General features: G+C 55.2%; 1 protein-coding gene across 1 annotated transcript in view; it reads right to left on the bottom strand.

Annotated features, from left to right (window-relative positions):
• The window catches only part of IGSF21 (immunoglobin superfamily member 21), a 258,358-nt gene that overhangs the window by 17,899 nt on the left and 224,323 nt on the right, over positions 1-16,136 (bottom strand). Inside the window, exons 5-6 of the mRNA XM_037881422.2 lie at positions 10,767-10,882; positions 5,954-6,425 (exon numbers count right to left, since the gene is read on the bottom strand). Of these exons, the coding sequence (XP_037737350.1) occupies positions 5,954-6,425; positions 10,767-10,882 (588 nt within the window). The remainder of the gene's footprint in view (positions 1-5,953; positions 6,426-10,766; positions 10,883-16,136) is intronic.

Here is a 16,136-nt window from a genome sequence, read left to right as displayed (position 1 = left end):
GGCAACACTTGCTTTGCGAGGCCTGCAAACGGTACGGGGGGTTCTGGAATGCCTGCCATCTCGGTCATCGGCAGGGAGTGAAAAATATCTGATTTTTTTCCACACAAAAAATCAAAATCCAACTTTTTGGGGGGGGGGGGGGGAAACATTTTTGATTTTCTAAAACTGAGCATTTCTAACCAAAAGCAAAACATTTTTACCGAAAATATGTTTAGTTTTAAAAAAACAGATGGGTTTTTTGGGTTTTTTTGTTCATCCGTCTGTTTTTGTTGTTGAAAAATCTGAAAATTTTCAGGATAAGATGCTGTAAAAGTTCCCAGGAAAAACAATTAGCATTTTTTTTGGCCAGTTATACTGAGGCTAATTCTCACAGGAGTCTGGTAACTTGGACTCCCAGCTGGAAATTTACAACAGCACCGAAAGCTCAGATGAACAATCCACTTCATAGAATCATGGAAGATCAGGGTTGGAAGAGACCTCAGGAGGCCATCTAGTCCAACCCCCTGCTCAAAGCAGGACCAATCCCCAACTAAATCACCCCAGCCAGGGCTTTGTCAAGCCTGACCTTAAAAACCTCCAAGGAAGGAGATTCCACCACCTCCCTAGGGAACCCATTCCAGTGCTTCACCACCCTCCTAGTGAAATAGTTTTTCCTAATATCCAACCTAAACCTCCCCCACTGCAACTTGAGACCATTACTCCTCGTTCTGTCATCTGCTCCCACTGAGAACAGCCAAGCTCCATCCTCTTTGGAACCCCCCTTCAGGTAGTTGAAGGCTGCTATCAAATCCTGCATCATTCCTCTCTTCTGCAGAGTAAACAAGACCAGTTCCCTCAGCTGCTCCTCGTAAGTCATGTGTTCCAGTCCCCTAATCATTTTTGTTGCCCTCCGCTGGACTCTCTCCAATTTGTCCACATCCTTTCTGTAGTGGGGGGCCCAAAACTGGATGCAATACTCCAGATGTGGCCTCACCAGTGCTGACTAGAGGGGAATAATCACTTCCCTCAATCTGCTGGCAATGCTCCTACTAATGCAGCCCAACATGCCGTTAGCCTTCTTGGCAACAAGGGCACACTGCAGACTCATATCCAGCTTCTCGTCCACGGTAATCCCCAGGTCCTTTTCTGCAGAACTGCTGCTTAGCCAGTTGGTCCCTACCCTGTAGCAGTGCATGGGATTCTTCCGTCCTAGGTGCAGGACTCTGCACTTGTCCTTGTTGAACCTCATCAGATTTCTTTTGGCCCAGTCCTCCAATTTGTCTAGGTCACTCTGGACCCTATCCCTACCCTCCTCCCAGTTTAGTATCTACCTCTTCTCCCAGTTTAGTGTCATCTGCGAACTTGCTGAGGGTGCAATCCATCCCATCATCCAGGTCATTAATAAAAATGTTGAACAAAACCAGCCCCAGGACCGACCCCTGGGGCACTCCGCTTGATACTGGCTGCCAACTAGACATCAAGCCATTGATCACTACCCGTTGAGCCTGACATTCTAGCCAGTTTTCTGTCCACCTTATAGTCCATTCATCCAATCCATACCTTTTTAACTTGCTGGGAAGAATTCTGTGGGAGACCATATCAAAAACTTTGCTAAAGTCAAGCTATATCATGTCCACCGCTTTCCCCATATCCACAGAGCCAGTTATCTCATCACAGAAGGCAGTCAGGTTGGTCAGGCATGACTTGCCCTGAGTGAATCCATGTTGACTGTTCCTGATCACCTTCCTCTTCTCCAAGTGCTTCAAAATGGTTTCCTTGAGGACCTGCTCCATGATTTTTCCAGGGACTGAGGTGAGGCTGACTGGTCTGTAGTTCCCCAGGTTCTCCTTCTTCCGTTTTTTAAACAAGGGCACTATATTTGCCTTATTCCAATGATCCGGGACCTTCCCTGATCGCCACGAGTTTTCAAAGATAATGGCCAATGGCTCTGCAATCACATCAGCCAACTCCCTCAGCACCCTTGGATGTATTAGATCTGGCCCCATGGACTTGTGCATGTCCAGCTTTTCTAAATAGTCCTTAACCTGTTCTTTCACCACTGAGGACTGCTCACCTGCCCCCATACTTCTCTCAGCATCCTTGAGTCACCTGAACATGGCTTCTGCTCTGGCCTGCAAACCACATGGCTGGTTATCTCCCAGAATTCTTACACATGCACCAATCCAGTCAGGCCTTGTCCTCAGCATCAGGGATATTTACCCCTTCTACAGATCCAGGGTCTGCCATGGATTTGGGAGTCTCACTACCCAAAGGGGGGCTGCAACACTGCAATCTGAAGGGACATGAGACGTGCGGTGAGGGTTGCATAGTGAAAAATACTCTCAGCACACAGGGAAACCAATGGGCAGGTTAAGTCCTGCCTCCCCTCTAAGCTACTTCATTTAACAATCACACAGTGACCTTTTCATTGTGCAGTGTGTCTGCTGAATGGGATTTTCTATATTTTTTTGTGCCAGCGAGAGGAAAGAGATAATTAATCTTGGGTGCTGGAACCTGAAATATTAATGAGGGTGGCTTTAATCCTCTCTGGGCTGAAAAATAATGGACTGAGAGGAGCAGCTTTTGCTGTCTGATATGCTTGGAGAAAACAGCAAGGATGCAAGATGCTTCCCCTCTTCTTCCTTTTGAAGTGCGGGGGCTGTTTTGGAGAGGCTCTCATTGAAGAGTGAATTGCTTTACAAGCGGGGGAAGGAGCCACTTTCATAAAGTCAGCACGATTTGGAGCCTTGTTAGTTCCAGCGTTAGTTGCTAAAGACAACTGAGAGCAGAAGATTCCCCGCCTCTCTCCCATCATTTCCTTGTTATACTGAGTTTTCCGCTATGGAGACAGGAGTGTGTCAGGAAAGAGGGGTACAGTCAGCCAGGGGTGGGAGGGGGGAAATGGACAGCTCAGCTGATTGGTCATGCACTAGGAAACCCTTTGATTCTGCAGCGGCTGATTTGAATCCAGCCCAGATAGTGCTGAAGGAACATTGTTACCCTCTGATGACTGTGATGGGTGCAATGAGTTTCGGGGAGAGGGGCTCTCTTTCTGGTTCCTGAGGGCCACATCACAAAAAAACAAACTTTCCTCTCTAGCTGGCCGGCGCGAATGGATCTGCCTGTTGGCTCCCTCAGCAGACATGGACTCAGGACGGCCTTCTCCCCCAGCGTGGGGCGCTCTTGCAGGGTTAGCACAGAGGGTGGTTGGGCTGTTGCTGGCCATGCTGTGCCCACTCTAGGGACAGAGCAGGACTCCAGGGCCGACACAGCCACCATGCAGGAGGGTGAAGTCCATGCCGGAGAGGGTGCCTTGAGCGGAAAGGCTAGAAGACCCACTGGAGGATGTGGCTACACTGATGAGTCTGGGCAGCACTTTCAGTGCAAATCCCCCTCTTCCTTTGCATGTATGGCTGGGACCCCTTCATAGCATCCCAGGGCTTGCTTGTTTAACCCTGGAGCGCAGCTCTTTAAATGCACGCTGGGCACGAGGGGAAGATTTGCTTTGGCTCCTATTGGATAAGGGCTGTTTTGGTATCCAGAGCCCCGGGCAGAGGAATGTCTATGAACTGAAATAAAACAAGTAACTTAAATGATGCTGAGTCCATTAAAGGTCAATGGATTCTTGCCCATGAAGCAAAGAGCCTTGAACCGCCCCCAGACAGAGGTGCTCTGGCAAAGACTGGGGGAAAGGGACGAGCTTTGAAGGTCAGCAAACTGGCTCCATCCATCACAGCAAGGGCAGATCTAGATGGGAGGATCCCTTGCCAAAAATGTCCCCTGCCATGAGGTGCTTGGCCCATAGAAGCCAAGATCTGGGCGTGGCCCGCTCAGTGGGTCTCTATAGTGGGGATAGAACATGAGGAGTGAGGCAGAGGAGAGTCCAAACCTCCCAGGGCCACCCTACAAAGGCACCGTAAGCTTTGGCCCAGCTGGAAAGCAGGTGGTGCTGTGGGCCCAGACTGAGAAGCACTGGCAGAGCAGAGCTGGTGGCTGACTAAGCCTTGCCTCTGGCCACAAGGTGTTTCCCTTCCTCCACTCTTTGCTCAGCATTTCTCTGGGGACAAGGAAAGGGTGCCCCAGCCCCCCTTATTTTTTGTCTAAAGGAGCCAGCTGGGAGGTTCGGGGCTGTGGGTGTACCAGTGAGCTCTGCTCCTTCCGACTGGGTGCCAGAGTGGGTGCCCGAGGCAAAAGGCTCTCGGGGCTGTGCCAACCCTCCCCCGGCAGAGACCCTCAGACCGATGCGTCAACGAGGGCCTGGAAAGATGCCGGCTTCAGGTGCAGCGCTGGCAACGGAGGACACTGAGGCAAAGCCAGCCCTTGCGGATGTGGTGGCTGCCCCATTTCTGGTGGCTGCCATGGGACTGGGCACAGGAGCCAGTGCCGTTCAGCACAAGGGCCGCGTCGCCGGGGGAGAGGGCTGGAATCCGCCCCAGCGCAGAGAGCCAGGTAAGAGGTGTTCCGAGGGCCCCGCCTTGGCCCCTCGGCCCAGTGCGTGAGGGCGCCCAATGGGCCTGGCAGAACAATCTCCGAGGAACTGGTGTGTGGCCAAGGCACTGAGGAAGAGAGGTGAATGTGGTGCAGGGCAAGAGGGGAACTGAGCGGTTGCAGGTCTCAAACATTTCCCTGGGTTAGCAGAGGGTTAAGGAAGGGGCTGAACGAACAGGCAGCCAGAAATAAGGGAGAGTAAAGGAGACTGACTCCTGGAGCAGCCCACACAGGCGTATATCCACTCATCACGCAGCCGTGGTTAAATGCAACCCCCTCTGGGGAGCGTAACAGCGCAGCTACACCACACAGTGCTGTAGGAGAAACGAGGGACACCTGCAGAACAGCCAGGGTAATGCCCGCTGTGGCAAAAAGCGCCAGGGCATCTTTCACGCTTGCAAGTGGTCAGAAGCTTGGTTTTACGTCTCCTGCAGGACATGGCCCCTCTAGCAGGACAGCCTCTCCCAGCACCCCCCCCCCCCCCCCCCCCCCCCCCCCGCTGACCCATTAGCCCAGTCCTGGCTCAGAGAGAGGAGCATCTTCTGATGTATATCTGGCATTACTGCCCCGTACACCCCAGGTCTGTGCCTTGGGGGGGGTCACCCCTCCAAGAGCTGACGAGGCTTAGCTCCTGAGAGCGAACAGAATCACAGCTCAAGGTGCAGTTCATCATCATCGTAAGTAGCGCTTACCTAGCGCTTTCCATCCAGGGATCCCAAAGTGCTTTACAAAGGAGGTCAGGATCATTATCTCCATTTGACAGATGGGGAAACTGAGGCAAGTAAGTGTCTTGCTCAAGGTCACCTGGGAATAGAACCAGTTCCTCAAATCCTAGTCCAATGGTTTCTCCACTAGGCCATGCTCCATTGCAGCGGGCACAGGGGAGGGAGGGAAGCAGCTTCCCTCAGCTGATCACAGAACCCAAGAACCCCCATAGAACCTTGCCTGATAGAACCTAAGAACCCTAAGCTTGAGCGCCCGGGCTCCAGCTAGAGCCCTGATGGCCACACTGCTCTTTTTAGCACGCAAGCTCGAGCCCCACTTGCATGAATCTGTCTCCCCGGGCTGGGAGGTGTGCCGCCAGCTGCTGTTTAGACACACCCCAAGGGTCCTGACTGCCACCCCCTCCCGTAACCAGCAGACACAGAGACCCAAAGAAGCCCCTCAACCCACGGTCGGCAGGCCTCCCTCCATGCCCAGGCAGGAGCGGAAAGACTTGGAAAGCAAAGCAAAGGGTAGGAAAGAGTGTGGGAGGGGAGAGAGATGAGCAAGAGGGAGAAAACACGGGGTGTGGTAGGAAAGAAAGGGTGGGGGGAGCTGGAGGAGGTGGGATGGGAGAAGGAGAGAGAGGGGATGAAAGAGAGAAGGAGCGTAGGGCCGGAGGGGTCTTTATCACCCTAAACCAGACAGACAAAAGCCGAGAGCACTGCGAATCACACATGACGCCGTGTCCCTTTAAACCACCCCGCCCCCGTGCGCGCCTTACCTAGCGTGACCTCGGCCTGCATGGGCATGGAGAGCGCGGGGTGCTTGACCTCACAGCTGAAGAGCGCCTCATTGTCTATCTGCGGGTTAAGCGTCCACATGAGCATGGCCCGCACCTCCACGGTGCCGTCGCTGAGGGGGATGTGCGTGTGGTGGAAGTAGTAGATGGGCTCCATGTTGTGGACCCACCTCGGGAACTCCCGGCTCACCACAGTCTCTGGGATGATCTCGGTGGCCGGGCTGAACAGAAGTCCCGGGTCAGGGGTGAGGCTCTTGAGGGGGTCCTCCGTGTAGGGCCGCCCGCCCCGGTCCTCCACGTCCAGCAGGGATAGGGACTTCTGCATCTTGGTGTCATCCAGGTCACGGTTCAGCAGGTTCCGAGCAGCTCGGCTGTCCTGTAACCCGGCGGCGCTGGATGGAGGCTCCAGGAGGGGCACCACCTCTATGAGCTCCCCGTCTCTCTTAAAATACACCTGGGGAGGGATAGAGGGAGGGCCTGGGTTACTGCTGGCCACTCACCCCGGGTCCCAAAGGACGCCCCCCCCCTCACCTGCTGGCAAGCACACAGGATTCACAGGGACAGCCAGAGTCCCAGAGACGGGGGGACCCGATGGCGCCGCATTGGCAGCTCCTTTCTGCACCAATGAGCCTGCTCCACTCTGACCCCCGTGAGCCGTCCATCCCTGGGACCAGAGCGTAGCTCCACCCAGCTCTTGGCCTCTGTTGGGGCTGCCCATTGGACAGACACTTGTCCACTCGGGATCACAGCAAACACAACCCGTCCCATCCAGGCCACTGAACGGCTGTTGGACAGCAGCAACTTCCAGCTACGATCTGCCCTGGCTAGATCTGAACCAGCAACCTGGGTATGAAGGACTCTGGGTCGCACTGAGAGGTGATATGAGATGGACTCTCCCACCTTCAGACTCCCTGAGACCCCAGTCACCCGACCTACTGATGCATACGGGGACCTAAGTTGGTATCACACACCAAGGAGCCAGGAGAATGGGCAAGTCAACGTGGTGGTGGGGCGGGGGGCTACATTAGCTTCTACCTTCGTACCCCCTCTTGGTCTCTTTTGGTGCTTCTCCATAAGGCTGGTGATCTCTGGCAGAGGTGAGCCGAGACTAGAACCGGGGTCCGCTAACTTTCTAGGCCTGCACCTGGCCAGTGAGCTAAAGAAACAGCCCTGCCAGTAATAGTCACAAGAGACGCTGCGCTATGTTACCCACAATGCCTTCCAGGAGCGACAAGGCCAGACAGGCAGAGGTGGCCAATGCCAGCAGAGGACGGTTGGGCAGCGTGACAGGGACGGATGGCCAGAGAGTCACTGGGGTGGGACACAAGTTGGCTCCCTGAGGCTGCCTGCATGAGACATTATTCATCCAGCACTGTCCTCTACCGCTTCTCTGACCCCAGCCTCCTCACTGATCCTGGGACGCAGAATATGTGGGCAAGGCAGAGGGGAGGGTGTACGTGCGAGAGAGAGCGGTGCGCGTGCCGCTAGACAGCAGCCGATGATCTCTCTGTGTCGGGGCAGAGATGAGCCGGAGTGTCCGAGTGAGGTGAGTGTGTGCGAGACACGGGTGTGTGTCTGTCTGCGTCACAGCGTAAGGATGAGCGTGTGTGAGAGCAAGAGGACGCAGGACTGCTCACGAGCAGCCGAGTGTGAGGGGAAAGTCCAGAGGGGATGAGAGAGAGTTGGAGAGGGTGTGAAGTGTCTGCACAAGAAGGGGAGTGTGGGTGAATGTGTAGGGGGTGTGCATGTTTATCTGAGAAGGTGAGTGCATGCATGAAAAGGTGAGTGTGTGTATGTAGTGTGTATCTGAGAAGGTGAGTGTGTGCAGGGGGTGAGTGTGTGTCTGAGGTGAGTGTGGGAGGAAATGACGGTGTGTGAGCAGGGTGTGTGTGTATGTCAGAGTGCTCACGAGGGCAGCAGCTGTGGGTGCGCGTGTTGAGATCTCAGGGTGAGTGTCCCTCGCAGACACAACAACGCCTGCGTAGGGATTTTGAAAGCCGCTCTACAGCAGAACTGTATTCCATTTCAAAGCACTCCTTCAAAGTCTCTGAAGTCTCGGTGTAATATAAAGGCTGCAGGACTCTTCGGAGATAAGTGTTTGAAAAATGACACAATATTTTTATTTAAATGCCTTGAACATCAGAATGCAGAGGCTGGAATAACTCCTGATCCTTTGACAGAGCAGAGAACCCCCCAGTCTCCTCTGTGTGTTTATTTAAAGGAAAATCATTCACAAACTAAGTTCAGAGCCTGCCTTCAAGGAAGCTTAGACAATAAAACCTGCCGAAGACATCACCTGATGCAGTGGACTTAGGCCTTTGCTGTGAGCCTGTATGTTCATGTGAGTGCCGAGCAAACCAGAGCATCTAACAGCGTTTCCCTGGGGAAACGGGGGGGCCAGAGGCTGGAAAGAGGTGAAGGTGGTGGTGCCAGTCAGAATCTGGCCTGAGCTGGCAATGAGCATGTAGCACATGTGAGATGAGTTTGGTGGATCTCAGCTTCATTCCTGTGGGCAGGTTTGAACATCAGTAAAACCTCAATCATGAAGCACCTTTGGCTGTTGGGGCACACACCCAGGGACTATTCACCTTTACAGGTGGGCCCAGGTTTGGGAGAAACATCCCCTGCTGCTGTCTAGGCTGGACCTCTCTGGGCCACCCAGAGGACTCCTGTCTTCAGAGCTGTCAGTCTGGCACCTTCCCCCAGAGCGAGACTCAGCTGAAAACAATCCATACTTTGCATGGAGGGAACTCCTAGTGCCTCTAGGACCCTCCTCCACCTCCTTACAGCTACCCCCACCATCCTCACTGGTGCCCACCACCACCCCACCTGTGCCTGCTACCCCCAGGCATAGCCTCTGCCACCCCCACTCCCTCCACCACTACTCCCCACTCCACCTATACCCACCGCTGCCCCCGCTCCATCCATACCTACCTCTGCACCTGTGCCCATCACCGCTGCTTGTACCCCCTGCCACTGCTACCCCCCACTCCACCTGTACCCACCACTGCCCCCACTCCACCTGTACCCACCACCTATACCTAGCATCGTCCCTGCTCCATCCATACCTACCGTCCCCACCACCTGCACTCACACCCTCTCTCTGACCCATCCCCATCACCCCACCTATATCCCCACCCCCACCGCCGTACCTCCCATCCTTCCTGGGAACTGACAACACGGTGCTGCGTTTCTCCTCCCTCCCCAAGGCAATGGCATTTCTCCCCAGGGCCTGTGGCTGCACTACATCCCACCTGAACCACTCCTCCCCGCAACACGCCCCCCCTTTACACGCCCACCAGTGTGTCTCCAAGGGCAGCAGGGCTAGCAGAGACAGGGCCTGGCCATCTTTACCACCATCCCACAGCAGGTGTAGATGACTCAGTGCCCCAGTCACACTACCCAGGAGGCAGCGGGAGGTATGTATCACAGCCTTCAACAGCCCCAGTAGGGGGCACCAGCTCCGCCTGGTCTCCACCATGGAAGCCTTTGGCATTGGTGCGGAATTCGAGCCTGGCGGGCAATGACATTGGTTTGGTCACAGCTTGTGGGTGGTCAGGAGTGGATTTCACCAGTGACGCGGGCAGGAGTCCACCTGCCAGCTCTGCCGATGAACCTCACACCTGACTCACCGCCCCGCTGTTATTCCAGTCCCAGGCATCTTCCTTCAGACTGCGCTGCGGGATGAGTCCGTAAAATCAGGACCTAGCGTTTCCCTCGTGGTTTCAAACTAGATCTGGCCCCTGGCCTTCAGGGCACCACGGCTGGGCTGGACGGCTAGCCCAAGCCAAGGCCACTCTTCTTCCTGACATCCCTGCCAGCCGGACGGGGTCCCAGTCCCAGCCGGACTGACTGGGGGGCAGATTTCTTTGTTGCCTGGAAGAAAATGGAACCTGATTCCGACGGTGGGGCTGGCTGCTGCCTGGCATGCGAAGGGTAAAACCCATTCGTCTCAATCTCCTCCACACAAGGCCAGTTTGATTCAGGGTCTCACCAACCCAGGATGCTCAAGAGGCTGAAGAACATCCCGGTTCCTGGCTGGCACATGGTTTGCATTTTTACTTGGTGAGGCACAAACCTGTGCCCAGCCAGGTAACATACAGGCCGTTTACCCTGTCTGACCCCAGTAGATTCCTCTGCAGCGCGGCAGCCACAGTTCTCTGGGACACGCGTCACTACGGACAGTGAGACACTTCGCTTCAGAGACCGCAGCAGTGTATCAGCACCAGGCCCAGCACGGAGTGGAGCTGGGACCAGAACCGAAGATGGTAGGTAACGAGGGACCTGGGGGTGAGGGTGGCTGGGGATCCTACAGGGGAGATCAGCCCTGGGAAGGAGGCCGGAGTAGGGGGTTACTATTTGCACCGGGGAGAAGGATCCGAGGAGGGGTGGGGAAGCACGTCTACTCCAGGGCGTGCTCCAAGCAAAGCATCAGGCCCATTCGCCCGCCAGCCCGCATGTCTCAGCTTGGACTGTAGCGATGCAGACACATGGTGCATGGGAACGTCCCTCTGGCCTGTAGATAACTCCGCTGCCCCTATCGGGCCTGCTGCAGGCTCTGCAGATGCCACCCCGCTGTCCTGGCAGGGCAGGTGGGCGCTGCTGCCCCTGTGCTCCCTGTACCAACCCCGCAGTGCATGCACGAGTGCCTGCATTGCGTGAGCATGGCTTGCAGGGCTGGAGAGAGGGACGGCTCGGCAGGCAGGCAGTGCCAGGTATGCGGGGCAGGCAGCGCCAGGTATGCGGGGCAGGAACCAAAGTGCCACGGGGTCTCCCGTGGGCTTGCTGTACTCACCGTCGGGGCAGGCTTCGCTCCAGAGACTATGCAGACCAAGGTGAAGTTCTGCGCTTGGTAGCGGCTGAAGGGGGCGGGCGTGTCCGCAGCAATGACTGAGATGGAGATGGGAGGCGCTGTTGGGGAGAAAGGCCAGGGTTATCACCAGTGCCCTGCTATGGTGCCCTGAGCCGCGCCGAACAGAGATCGGACAAGGAGCCTGTCCCACGGGGCTCGCCAGCTGGGACGGGGACAGGGCAGTGGGGAAGTGGGTTGGGACAGGGCTACCCCCAGAGGAACATGTGGAGACTCAATGTGCCCCCCTCCCCAAATACACAAGCACTCCATATACGCACCCCACACTAGTGCACATGTAACCCACACACCTTCTGGGTGTGGCGTCTGTCCCATCTAGTGGCACCCAGACCACTTAGAGAGAGAGGTTAATGAGTCTGCCCTACAGCCTTAGCGAACAGCCAGTTGGCTTTTAGCTCATGCGGCAGAGGGTCATGCACTAAGCTCCAGAGGTCCCCAGTTCGATCCCAGCGACCGGGGTCTGTCGGCATTACACACACTGACACACACTTCCAAACACCGCGCAAACACAGGCCCAGACCCACTTCCCCCCCGTGACCCGTAATCACACGTGTGTACATGCTGTGTACGCATGCATGCACAAGGTCATGCTCCACCTAATGCACCCCACACACGTCTGTGTACACACACCCACACACCTGTGTACACAACACAGGCGCACATATACAGTACCGCATGCAAACACGGGAACCCCCCCATGCACCAATATATTACTAATATACATGCATATACCACGCCAGATCACCCATGCCCTACCCCTCACACCCACACACATGTACAGAACGCACTGCAGAACCTCCCCAGACACACATGCCTTCTACGACACCAGCCACGGTACAGCCATACCCCCCCATAACCAGGTGCCCACACACACTCCCCCACGCCTCCCCCTTGCCCTCTTGTTCTGCACCCCCACCCCCGAGGTGTGCAGCAGCGTGTGCAGTTGACCAAGTTCATGGGAGAACAGGAGTTTCCAGTCGGCCAGACCGTGACACCTCCCAGCCCCGAATGAGAGCGGCGCATGCGTTCTCCTCGCCCGCCACTACCATGGCACGCCGATGTGTGAGTCGCGGCATCACGGCAAATGTCACTTCGGATATCTCCCCTGGCTCCTCGGCAGACGGCTCCGAACAGCCTCGCCTCTCACTGAGACCCAGCCTCAGACAGAGCCGGAGGCCTGGGCTGTCCCAGCACAGAGACTGTGGCACGGCTCTCACCGCTGAGCTTCCAGCTCCCAGGAGCTGGCCTTCCTCCTGGCATTGACCAACCTGGCCGTCCACATGGAGGAAGGTGGACAGGCAGCCTCTCTGTCACCACGGGGCCTTTTCCGAGCACGCATCCCAGCAGAGATCCTCTGGGCAGTGCCCACGGACTCCCCTCGGAGCAGAGGGCACTGTCTGCGGTTCTCTGCCCCACGGATCCCTCATTTTTCAACCTCTGACCTCACTCCTGTCCCTGCTTTCTTTGCTCCAAGCCATTAGCTGATCCTGGGGTCTTTGCGGCTCCTCCTTCTGCTGAGGTGGCCCGTCCCACAAGGATCAAAGGGGCTAGTGTCAAGTTGGGATGGGAGCGACGCCCTCGTTAACTCGGCATTCGTTATTAATTGCTATCTCCTACCTACTTTTTGGTAGCGTCTTGGTGGCCAACCGAGATCAGGGCCCCCCCGGTGCTAGGCACTGTGCAGGCAGAGTATGGGACAGTCCCTGTCTTGGCAAAAGGTGGGAGAAAGTGCTATTGTCCCCATTGTACAGATGGAGAACTGAGGCCCGGAGAGATTCAGTGACTTGCCCACAGTGAGTCTGTGGCACAGCTGGGACTAGAACACAGAGTGCCTGAGGCCCACTCCAGTGCCTTAACTGCACGACCACCCCCCTGCTCCGAAAAGCTGCTTTAGCTTAAAAGCAAATAATAAGAAGTGTGACAACAATACTAACAAACTCTCGGGAAATGTGACCCTGACTCTCACCATAACTGGTGTTTTTTCCGAAAACCCCAGCTCCTGGAGTCAGGTGATCATGTGAGAATCTTGGCTTTCATCAAAAAAGTTTCTAGTTTCTGTGGTGGTGGGGAAAAGCTTCAAAACGCGACCCGAGCATAACCTAAAGGCCAAACCCCAGAAGGCAAATAAGACCCCGTGGGGCTGGCAATACTGAAAACTAATCACGAGTGATGCTTAGCAGGTCTGCCGCACCTTTCAGCCAAAGTTCCCCTAGCCCGTCACAGACATTGACTGTGTGAGTGTCACTGCCAGGTAGGTAGGTAGGTATTGTTAACTGCCTGTTACAGGTGGGCACATAGAGACACAGGGCACGGCCATGACTGGCCCTGGGTTCGCCAACAAATCACCAGCCAAATGGTGGTTTGCATTATTGTTTGCTGAAGGGCTAGGACCTGATTCTGCTCTGAGCCCAACTCTCCACCCTCCATCAGTCTATCTCCAAAGCATGGGCTCTTCAGGGAGGAGACAATGGGCCACAGTCTCTGCTAGTGTAAATGGACATTGCACCCCTGGAGATACCCTGATTTACACCAGCTGAAGACCTGGGCCTTTCTCTGCACATGTACAGGGTCCATCATACGTTGGATGTGATGTATACCTAAAAATGTGTTGGCCCATTGAAATTGGGGGCATTACAGGGCTGCAAAGCCTATAAACCAGAGAAGGGCCCGATTGAAAACCACAGAGCCGAACTCCCCAAAACGCTGCATCCGGCTGGATGGTGAACTTTGCAGCATGGGCCTGCCTCCAGAAGGGCTGAACCAGATCCCAATGCAACTGGACTTCCGGATCCAAACCCCACAGCTTGGGCAGGTGTGTAATGACGACATGTTATCGGAGCCCCAGAGTGTTTTCATGGCTTCTAGCCACACAGGAACGTCACGAGTGAGGTGCTGCCCGGATCCCACGCCCATCCCCTTCGTCCGCTGCTCACACACTCACTCTCCTGCACCCACCCCCACCACAATGTTCACACCATCCAGTTAATCTAGCTCCCCAAGTGCACTTGCCAGCAACACCCTCCCTTCCCACTGCGGCATCCTCCCGGTGCAGGGGGAGTGTGGTGGGGCCTGGTACCAAAGCGGAGGAGGGGAGGAGAAGTGGGGTACTGCTGCAGTGAAAGGCAGGGGGCTAGTCTCCGAGGCCTGGGGACGAAAGGCCCCGCCGAGTGGCAAGCCGTAAATTTAAAGCTTTTAGTCAGATCGGAGGCGTCGCCAGAGAGAATTCAAAAAGCCCAAACAAAACAAAAGGGGGAAAAGGAAAGAGAAAGCGCCAGCCCTCTGGTTTATGTGAAAATTAACTATTGAACTGAGCAATAACAGCAGCCGAGCCGGGGCCCCAACTGACAGGAGAGATAAACACAAACTACCGCATCTGTAGTCGGCAGCAAGGGCTCCTTTTATGTGGCAGCTGCTCCGTAGATTGTGCAAGCCCTCTGCTGCAGGCTTCTACCTTCCCGCGCAAGCCGGCCCCTCCCGTCGGTTAATTACAGCCGCGCAGAAAACTTTGTAAGAGGGCTCGTAAATTTCTCATCTCTCTCCACCCCCACCCATGGGTTACCCCTCCCAGGCCATTCGCTCGCTTGGGGAGAGAGACACATCTCAGGCCGCATCGTCAGCCCCACTGCGCCTCCATCCATTCCCCTCCTGCGTCTCCTGTAGCTCCCGCCTTTTATGGGCCAGTAAATCAACACACTCTTCTCTTCCCCCGCCTGTGGGAACCTATTCACATGCTACTTCCATCCCCTCTGGGCAGCAGGAGGGGAAGCCTGATGACTGCTTAGAGCAAAATGGAAACAACGCCCAGAGGCCCAGAGTCTCCTTCTCTCTGAGCAACTGGCTCTTAAAATGCAAGCTCCAGGGCCCTAGTTTATAGGGTGCTGGTCTCAGGGAGACGAGTGGGAGACACAGAAAGCGGACGGCAGTACTGATTGGTGGTAGCAGAACTAGCTAGCTCTCTCGTTAGTGGGGTGAGACCATCAGAGCTCTCTGAGATCATGCTCTGATTGGTGGTGCCCTCTGGTTTGTGTCATGAGACTGCCGGTGCCCGCTGCTGGGCGGCACGGGACCGCTGGTGCCCTCTGACCGGTATCACAGAATTGCTGGCGCTGTGACTAGCACGCTGTGACAAGCCACCTCAGACTGTGGTTTCACCAGATACCATGCTTTAACTGGGATGTTTGTTCAGCAGTTGGATGGGAGACGCCCAAGGGAAATCCCAGCTGCTTTTGCAGGCAGTGCAGGTGATGACTCAGTAGGGGGCGCTCTTCTCCCTCTGTCTGGACCAATACCCCCGCTGGGCTGCATCCACAGACAGAAGTGGGGGCTCCGGTCCCTTCAAATCACAAGCCTGCAGTGATACTTCACCCTCACGCACAGGGCAAAATCCTGACGTCCTTGGCTCAGACATCCATGAGCGTTCTGCCTGTCTAAAGCCTAACAGCTAACGCTTCGTTTGCCAGTCGCTGTATTGGGCGTAGGATCAGCCCCTGAAAAAAGTCTCTCGGCTTTTGCTCATCAGGCAGAACAGTCCCCATTAATAGTCATCCCCACTTGTAGAGCATAGCAGGAGCCTTACAACTGGTGGGGTTGCCACGGGCCAGATCCCAGCTGGTGTACATCAGCGTAGTGCCAGTGAAGTCCAAGAAGCTATGCCCATTTACACCAGCTGAAGACTTGGCCCTGTGGGTTTTACCCGCTATGAGAATCGCTAGCTGGATTTCCAGAGACGGAACAGTTCCATTTGACAAACACATGCCTGATTTTAAAGGTTTTTTCCCCCTCCTAATAAAATAAATCAGCAGCCACCAAACAAGCAGATTGTTCTGCTCGGCAGTCTCCCAAAAGGCATCTCCTGGGTTTTAGTTTGGAGCATTCTGGTTTGTAAGAGCAGCCAGCACGACTGCCATTGTCTTCTGAGTGCACAGAGTATTAATCGGTTTACCCTCGGCTGGGTGCGGACTTCCCAGTGATTCACTGTTCCTCGTCCACGTCAGGCAGTCACATTTTGGGAAGCCTCCTTTGGTTCTTACCAAAAGAGATTTTCTGCTCCACTTGTCTCCTGACAGAGGTATGGTGTCCCAGAGTAGCACCCATCCCCTGGCAGTAAGCTGGGAACATTATGGAATCGTTCTGTTTCGCCTAGGATGTTTTTCTGACTATGTCAGGAAAACAAATGGCCCAGTTATGATAATTTATAGCACAGTAGTGCCGAGAGGGCCGGACTGAGATCAGGGCCCCACTGTGCTCGGGGCTGTCCACACGTAGTGAGAGAGACAGCCCCTGTCCCAAAGAGCT

The sequence above is a fragment of the Chelonia mydas genome, chromosome 18 (assembly GCF_015237465.2).
Source record: "Chelonia mydas isolate rCheMyd1 chromosome 18, rCheMyd1.pri.v2, whole genome shotgun sequence".
NCBI lineage: Eukaryota > Metazoa > Chordata > Testudines > Cheloniidae > Chelonia > Chelonia mydas.
This window is presented reverse-complemented; position numbering and strand designations above follow the sequence as displayed.